Source organism: Acanthopagrus latus, chromosome 16 (assembly GCF_904848185.1).
Source record: "Acanthopagrus latus isolate v.2019 chromosome 16, fAcaLat1.1, whole genome shotgun sequence".
Taxonomy (NCBI): domain Eukaryota; kingdom Metazoa; phylum Chordata; class Actinopteri; order Spariformes; family Sparidae; genus Acanthopagrus; species Acanthopagrus latus.
Genome location: NC_051054.1, coordinates 14772690 through 14781484, shown reverse-complemented (window position 1 = coordinate 14781484; position 8795 = coordinate 14772690). Strand labels below are relative to the sequence as shown.

General features: G+C 44.3%; 1 protein-coding gene across 3 annotated transcripts; it reads right to left on the bottom strand.

Annotated features, from left to right (window-relative positions):
* Window positions 1-3890: 3890 nt before the first annotated feature.
* On the bottom strand, window positions 3891-7984 carry exd1 (exonuclease 3'-5' domain containing 1). Of its 3 annotated transcripts, none has more exons than XM_037071217.1 (12): window positions 7844-7984; window positions 7606-7745; window positions 7430-7498; window positions 7308-7335; window positions 7157-7233; window positions 6958-7049; window positions 6736-6822; window positions 6517-6621; window positions 6346-6426; window positions 6078-6221; window positions 5797-5985; window positions 3891-4825 (listed from the first exon to the last, which is right to left on the bottom strand). In XM_037071217.1, exons 2-12 carry the CDS (start codon window positions 7733-7735, stop codon window positions 4106-4108), a joined length of 1722 nt encoding a protein of 573 aa, XP_036927112.1. In that variant the 5' UTR covers window positions 7736-7745; window positions 7844-7984; the 3' UTR covers window positions 3891-4105. The 3 variants fall into 3 exon arrangements, with proteins under 3 accessions (XP_036927112.1, XP_036927111.1, XP_036927113.1); XM_037071216.1 differs by having other exon boundaries at window positions 7606-7762; window positions 7844-7975; XM_037071218.1 differs by having other exon boundaries at window positions 6958-7046; window positions 7606-7916.
* Between the last annotated feature and the right edge of the window lie 811 nt (window positions 7985-8795).

Here is an 8795-nt window from a genome sequence, read left to right as displayed (position 1 = left end):
TGCTAACATATGAATACTGACGATCCGAACATGCTAACAATTTGCTGGTATTAAGCAGCCGATTCACAACTGTAGTTTAGCTTGCAACATGTTAATATATTTAATGGATTGTAAATAACAATACATTAAAATTGGTCACCTATTGAATTCATACTCAAACCAATAGAGGGCAACATATTACCAGAGTAATCACTAACTACAGACTGTAGCTGCTATTAGCTAGTTAGCTCAGTTAGCTGTGTAGCTAGCAATCACTGGGATCTTGGAGTTCAGGGTTAGTGTTTACACTGCTAGCACAGGATCTTTGGGTCTGGGAGGGCCCGGAGCTAGCTGGATAGCATGCTAACTTCAGTACACATTGCCGCAACACAATGTATAGACATCGTCATGTCAAAACTGTTATTTGCTCCAATTTTGAGAAATTTCTAATGACTTGTAAAAAGTCATTTGGATTCATCCTCTGGCGACCACAAATGTCCGCACAAACTTTCAAGGCAATCCATCAAATCGTCGTTGAAATTTTTCAGTCCAGAACGAAGTGGTAGACCAACCGACTGACCGACATTTACATACACGTGGCCATCGGTGTGCTTATACACGCACAGTCAAGACCAGCTGAGGGCGGACATTCCTGAGGCCCACTCTCTCTTCATCAAACACATTCTCATCTGCTCCCTCGTCTGTCACTCATCCTCCGTCTGAGCTCCTCGGTCCCAGCTGAAGGTCACAATATGGCGGGTTCCCTTTGGAGAGGCTCTTGAGGTCCCCGATGCTCCATGCTGCCTGAGCAAACACGGCGCAGCAGCTCATAAAGACGCATATTGTGTGCCTGCATCTGTGCATACTCCCATGTGTTCAAATCAACGTGTGCATATTGAGGGGTCTTCCTGAGTTGGGTTTCCTGACTGTGGGGACACATAGGCTACATACCATGAGTCAGGCTAGCTGAAATATTGATGGTGTTTTGTTCTCGTTTTTTTTTTTTTTTTTTTTTTTGAGGGGCCATCTGGATAGGTCGGCCTTTCTCACGTTAAATATTCATTCTCACGTTGAACACGACCAGGGGAGAGCAAAAGAGGGTCAATTTGTAATGTGATAGAAAAGGAGGAGGGGAGAGCTGGTGGTGGGAGAGGGAGGGTTGCTGAGCAGGATTCAACAATAGGTTTTTCCTAACAGATGGAAGATTGGCTGCGGGGACATAGTGCAGCGTCACAGTGGAACCCGATATCAGATTATATTCCCCACAGCCCGATGAATCCAAAGGGATTACATGTGGTTACATGAATAATGAAATTGAGATTATTTTGTTGACATGTGTCTAATTTGTTGCACCACAGTCGTGAACTGATGAAGGTTGCCCATCAGTCTCCCCTCTTTGTGCCGCACTACTCAGGTAAGACCAGAACGGATCGAGTTCTCTCAACAAGCCAATCAAACGAGTCGCTTCTGGCCAAGCCTGCCACCTCAGGCTACAGCAACTCCCTCGTGGAACGGGCCTTGTAATTGGCGAAAGAACTGTCAATGTGGCAGGACTCGATCATGAGTGCAAATTTAAGAAGCGCGCAAACAATCAGATCCCTGACAGCGCAGTGTTCCGAACCGTGTGTTCAGCTTTTCCCCCTGCCTTCATTAACAGAGAAACGCACCGCGAGGCGATTGAGCACTCAGGTCAGCAAAACTCGACGATGAATTTTAATGACGTGCAAACCGACAAACAGCACGACAATTCTGACACGGTAACATTCAAAGGGAGCGGTTTTTGGTAAATTATTCCTGTCCTCTTAATAATTAACAAAAGCCTATTAATTATGAACAAATCTGTAGCCCAACACTCATCAAGAGGAGGGACGGTTGCCTAGGAGCATTGAATACCTTGTAGCTTTGGTGTTGTTGGTAACTGGAGCCCCTGCTTTATGAAAGTAATATGGCGGAAAGTAAATAAGGCAGTGAGGTGGTGGTGGGGGGGGGGGACAAATTACCTCTGTTATGGGTGCTGTCTGAGGGCCGTTACAAGCTGAGCTGACCAATGATGCAGTCTGGCACGTGACCAGGTGGATTTGAGCATTGGTGTGGAAATATCTGCAGTTTTTTGTGTGATTCAAAACAGTCCATAGGAGAACGTTTATAACATCTTTAACGTGCTAATGATAGTTTACGGGTGACCTATTCAAATTACACCTTCGGCAAACCGCAGGCCTCCCGCGTCCCACTGCTCAGTCAAAACAATAATTGGCCTTACACAGCCGATCCTCCATTTTCGGATGCTAAATCAACACAGCTGGACATCCTAAAGTTTGTGTTTATGTCTGTGCGCTACCTTTCCGACTTGCGCCTAAAAATAGCTCTGCAGCATCCTGCTGTGATGCTGGAGGTGCAGCCATCTTTCCCCTGTGAAGGACACAACACTGTCTGAAGTTTGGGAGCGGGGGGAGTGGGGGAGGGAGGGAGGAAGCGGTGACTACCGTGTGACAAGCGCCCTGTTCCTTCCTCCCAGGCCTGAGAAACAGGAAGTGCTGCACATAAGGCATTATTGTGACGGAGAGGAAATGCAAGGTCCTCTAAAATAAGAGCCCAGATCTGGTTGTCAGTGACAGAAGCCTGTCCTCCACAGCCCCACAGAGACCTGCACAGCCCCCCCCTCCCTCCCCCTCCACAACTTCACTGCTGCTGAGTGACGCAGATATATAAAAACAACCATTATCTAGCCATAGAGAACTTTTACCTTCAAATAATAATAATAATAATAATAATAATAATAATAATAATAATAATAATAATAATAATAATAATAAAAATAATAATAAATACATTCAAAGCTACTGGAAACTCCTTTAGAAGATTTGAGTGCAGCAGCTCTGAGATAAAAATCAACCCAAACAGCTCTGAGATGATGCGTTAAACCTTTTGTTCCCCGCTAAACCCACCCACATACAGAGCACCGACAGCATTTCAAAGGGTTAAAGGAGGCATATGGGTAGGATCCACCCTGCTTGTGTTCAGCAGGAGCCGAGGAGGAGCTGGTTGCTAAGAGAGATGCAAGGCTTTGTGCCGGGCTGCCTCCCAGTTAATTAAAATCCTACTTTATCTGTTTCATGCTTTCAATTAGAAAGCTCTGGAAAGGGCCCAAGCCTCTGCATGTAGATAACCATAGCAATAAGATGTGATTAATACAGGGGGGGGCCATTTTTCGCTGCTGGCTGCAGAAATGCCCCGCTGTTCTGTGCATGCCTTGTTTTGATCCCTCGCATCGACCTCTGATGAGCCATCCAGGAAAAAAAGTGTCTCACTAGCACGTCTGCATGGCACCTCGAGCAGCAAATTAAATGGGCAAGATTCGGGATTTACAGATCGAGGCAGGTGCTGGCCACGTGTCATCACGTACGCCGACTGAAGCTGCAGAGTCAGTTTCACCGTCTAGCCCGTGCCAAGTCTGATGGAGTCGGTTTTTTTTTTGGTCATCAGTAATCAAAAGAAGTGTCAGCAAGCAGTGTTTTTTTGCGCAATTAACAGCAGATTCATCAATGTCTTTCTCTGCTTTTCACAATCAATTAGCTGCAACACAGAAGCCAAGCTGTACCGGCAATCAATCAAGTTTAGCTCTGCACCATTATGGTTTAATGGGCACGAGGAGCTGTTTTTGGCTATAACAGCCAACGATAATATTTCTCACTAACTCAAGACACTGTAATACAAGACCTGAACACACTCTGCATAATATAAACAATCAGTTATCTGCATTGCAAAAGCAAACTCTACACTTGAATTTTTTTGGATATCACACAGATTATCTAGATTACCGTGAAGAGTACAATTAATTACAACCTAGTCATAACAAAACTGAGAAAGGTCTGGAGGCAAACACTCCAGTATAAATAATTATACAAACCAGCTTTTTCTCAAAAACAACAGAAATGTATTTAACTATAATGGCATGCAACAGTCAACAAAATCTTTCTCTTCTTTTTTTCCACTGACATACAACAACTGGTGTCAAGCAAACCTTTGCATAAAACAGTACACTTACCGCCATCTACTGGACACACTTAGAAACAATGGAACAGCAAACGTGTCTAAGATGCGACCTCACATTGCTTTGTATGTTTTTTCAATATCTGAAAGAAATGAATGATTGGCTGAGTGAAGATGAAGAGGGGGGCTGGGGTCTAAAAATGTCTCCTTTCATCCCTGAGGTATCCTTTGGCAGGTTGTTAGAAGCACTTTGTCCAGGCTGGGGCATCACGTCTTGGGTAAGAGTCTGGTTGGGGCATGAAGGAGTCACCCCCATCCTACCGGGAGTTTCTATGTCCCCAGTGGACTCTCCGGTTTTGTGAGCTTGTGACATCTGGAGAAGGAAGCCTCTTCCCATGGTAGGTAAGGCCGGGACAGATGACTGCTCAAAGGACCTTCCTCTGCCCATCATCGGTACCTCTGTGCGGCCTCTGCCAACACTTAGAGACAGGGGACCGTTCACAGGCATTTCTTTTCTGAGGTCTGGAGTGGCACATGGGACAGGAGCCTGAGCTGCCGGGTCAGGGGAGGCACGGGCATCCACAGACGAAACACTGGCTGCTCTCAGAGGGCCCTTGGGTGAGCTGTGAGGGTCCGCTCGTATTGAGGAAGGTGATGCTGCAGGATCACAGGACTCTTTTGCCGGTGTCTGGCCTTGCTCCTGTTCAGCAGCTGAGGTCTCGGGTGGAGTTCGGGGTTTGAATCGAGCCAGCAGACCCTGCTCTGTGACGGGGTAGTGGTTGGCCGCCCACTCCTGCCGATCGCGGCGCATTTGCTCCAGCTGCTTGAGCTCTCTGGGCATCTCCAACATGTCCTCCTGGAGAACAAGTAGACTGTTTAATGCTTATATGTAGCTTCTAAGCTACTGTATATTATAAAACAGACAGTTTTGGTTCAGCTAAGGCACCACATAACAGCTGAATTAAATATTGAGGCACCAACCAAAAATAAACTGATGTAGTTAAAGTTTACATCTTCTTCTTAGTCATCAGAATCAGTATACCTTTGTTATCCCACAAACGGGGAAATTTCTTTGTTACAGCAGCAAAAGGACAGTAGTACTTTAAAAAACAGTAACAATAGAGAGAAATAAACAAAATAATTAAAAAAGGTAAGAAATAGAATAGGAAGAATAAACTCCTTTATACATGAGTACATTTAGCGTACAAATATTTCAAAGAAACACTGTGGCAGTGGATTTACAAATAGTAATAAATATGGGTATTTTTAAAAAAATGTATGCAGATGTATGCTACTGGGAGCAGTGCTGGTTGTAAAGTCTGATGGCAGCAGGAAGGAAGGACCTGCTCCATAAGGACACTAAGCAGTTTTTGGGCTCTGCTATTTGACCTGCTGGTTTTGAGCAGAATTTCATAATTGTGAACACAATTTCAATGTTAGAAATGGGGTTAGGGTTAGAAAATGCAGAATGCAAAATTTGAAAGCTGACCATGGAGGTGTTTCAGCAAATCAGCAGTATTTTAGAGCAACATTCTAAAGGACAACTTTATACTTAAAAAATAAGAAGACTTTTTCAGCAAGTTCAGCTACTCTTCACAATGTAATTTTACAAAGAATGAGGACTGTAGAGGAACAGGAGGAACAAACAGAACTTATAATAAATAGTTTGCTCACCAAAGACAAAATGTGCAGGATTCTACAATCTAAGGCTGATGACTATGACCCCTGAAAATGTGTGCATTAGTGTCAGTATGACAAGATATTTCCTCTGAGGCAAAGAGGAATTAAAAAAAGAAATACAACAACGATCACTGGTGAATTACTCACCATGCTAATATGCTGTAAGTCATCAGGTTTGTAGTGGCTGCTGCTGATGTATGAATCCACCAGGGCCATGTAGTCTATCATGAGAGCATCCAGCAGCACCAGTCTGAGGGGCTGAAGGTGGATCACTGACAGAGCCATTACTTTAAGCAGGGGGACCGGACAGGGCCGCTGCTGCCACATCTCCTGTTCCTTGTATAGAAACACACACCAGGGTTTTACAGCATATACTGTATACTATATACTGGATATGAAACCATCTCAGGTGAGAGTATGTGCTGTACCTTGGTGAACTGTGACTTCATCTGAAGGGATAGGAGCTGGGAGGAGGGCACCTTCAGATGGAGACTCACCACCTCCTGCAGAGTGCTGACTCTGTCGGGTAGGAAACCTCCCGTCTCGGAGTAGAAGCACATGACATCTGCTACCTTCACACACACACACACACACACACACACACACACAGAAAAGAAGAAAGTAAGTGAGCTCAGTTAGACATAGAGGAGGGAAACATTAAAGACTCAAAGGCCACTGTACAAACTCTACATGTACCTGAGTATCAAAGACGTTGGTCAGCTTGACTCCAAACTGCGCAATCAGACTTCCAGCCATGGCTCTGCAGTCATGAATGACCTGTACCAAATGTTCAAGCAACACAGATGTTATGGTAATAATCCTCACCATGACAGAGCAGTTATTTGCTGGCCTGTTTACGCCGCTCACCTTCAGTATGTGCTTGTTTTCCAGGATCATGGACAGACCATTCTTGAAGGCCTGGGCTCCAAGTAACAGGATATCAAACAGGTACACCTTGTTTTTGGTGGCAATCTAGACACATGACGACCAGCCTCAGTTATTTTCTCACCTTTTCGCGCTTGCCACGAAAGGAAAAGAAGGCAGACACAAAGCCAGATGGAAGAGAGGGAATTCAGAGCTCCTCACCTGCAGCCAACAGAGCCTCCCGAGCTTATAGGCCTCGACTCCATCTGCTCCCACACCGATCACACGGTGCTTCTTGATGTGCATCACCTGCAGGATGGGAGCAAGCCCGGGATGTTATAATCAGCTTTTAAGTCAAACAGGTCACTGCCATTGCATACCGAGCAGATAAAACTGCAAGTTTGTGATTTACACAACGGAAAAAGAACTCAAAAGTCAACTTACAGCAGTTCCAAACTTCTCGTGAAACTCGTCAATGACCACAAAGTTGATGAACTCCTCCTCTTCCTGCTCCTCCTCCTCCTCATCATCATCATCTGTGTGAAAGGAACCTCTCAATGCTCAGAAAAAAAAAACACATATGGAAGACATGCATTTGAAGTATGAGCGAAAGAGAAAAGGTGCCCCTCGTCTTTGTGCTTACCAAAGGCGATGCTCTTCCTGTAGGGCTGAAACCTCTCCACGTTCAAGCGCTCTTCAGCTGCGGGGTCATGAATATTTCTGCGCAGCACATTGGATGTTACGGCTTAAGGCCAGGCCAGAGATGCTAATATGTTCCTTGGTTGGTTACTTACCCACCGTCAGCTTCATTGGATAATTCCACTGTATTATACACAATTAAAAAGAATTAGAAAAAAAAAATTAACACAAAAAAGTATTCACCACATTCGGCTTTGTCAGTGTCAGACACACTCACCGTTCACAATCTCACGCCCGAAGAACAGTTTGGAGCCCGGGATTTTGCAGCCATTACTACAGCTAACAACTGAACACAACACACACACACACAAGTTGATGGCAGTTCTAAGAAACCAGCGCAGTCCACAGTTACTACAGTACACAGTGTAAAAGGTGAAAAGTTTTTTTTCTGACCGTCTACCAGAACCAAGGTTTTGTTGAGGTTGATGCGCTGCACGACGCCCAGGTAAGATGAACTCTTGAGGGTCAGCTTGATGCGTTTCCCCCTGAAGACGTTCAAGAACTGGACGTCTTCCGCCGCCATCTGGCCTCACCTAAAAGTTGTCACAAGCTATCAGAAAAAGAAGAGTGAAGCTGCTGGATTATGGGTATCAGACTCTAACTAGCTTTAGCAGAAACCAGCTCGGCTTACACTCTGTCATTCGAGGTACTGTTATCCTGTAGTAGCTAGCTGCTAGCTGCTAGCTGCGGCAGCGGTGCCATGTGGCGCAAATCAACGCTGCGTTCACAACCTCCTTGTCAATTTCCCCTTCGACGCCCTCCCCTGCGAACACTACCACAATTAGCAACAGCAACAAAAGTATGTTAACATGAATTTTGAAGACAATATGAACTATCAAAAGAGAACGTTCTGTATATGACTGCAGATTTTCTGCTTCACAATCACAATATTTGCATAATGTGATAGCATGCAGCAGGTACAATGTGAGTATCTTAACATAGGTTAGGTAGCTAGACAAGCACAAAATGAAATTTAAAGTATGCTTGTTAAATTGCTTTGTTATAAAAGTTAGTGCTGAGATGTGCTCCAAGTCCTTTTTTTTTTTTCATACCTGATTGATATGGAGACTGCTGGTGAAGATCAACATGAGCAGAAGGAGCTCCTGCAGTAAATACTTCAAAGGGCCCCTGTGTAGTTCACGAGAGGAAATTCAAGCTCAGAATTTTAATATTTTATTATATTAATGAGATTATAACACAAACTTGGAAATATTTATTGTATCCATGACTACAAGAAAAATAAGGTCCCAACAACACTGTTTTGAAACTATAATGGTGGCAGGGTCCGCCACATACAAAGTAATGCAGTATGAAATGGTGTTTTTAAAGTGACTCTATTTCTTAAGTTCATTCAGTCATGAAAACAAAGGGTTTGTTTATTCAGTCTTTTGGGGCGTATTTCTCTTCTGATTAAAATTTCTTCCCAACAATACACAGTGCACCAATAGTACTCAAATATTCTATTTCTTCTTGTGTAGGCTACTCGGCATGCTACTGAAACTAATATTTATTAACTGCAAAATGCCAGCGCTCCCTGTTGGCCAGCAGATGACTCAGAATATCCAGCAGGGGGTGGTCACGGT

Coding starts and splice junctions, on each gene's coding strand:
- exd1 (XM_037071217.1), bottom strand. CDS start 7,735: ATGGCGGCGGAAGACGTCCAGTTCTTGAACGTCTTCAGGGGGAAACGC. Junction 6,823..6,957: donor ACGAGAAGTTTGGAACTGCT/GTAAGTTGACTT, acceptor CCCATCCTGCAG/GTGATGCACATCAAGAAGCA. Junction 6,427..6,516: donor AAAACAAGCACATACTGAAG/GTGAGCGGCGTA, acceptor CATTTGGTACAG/GTCATTCATGACTGCAGAGC.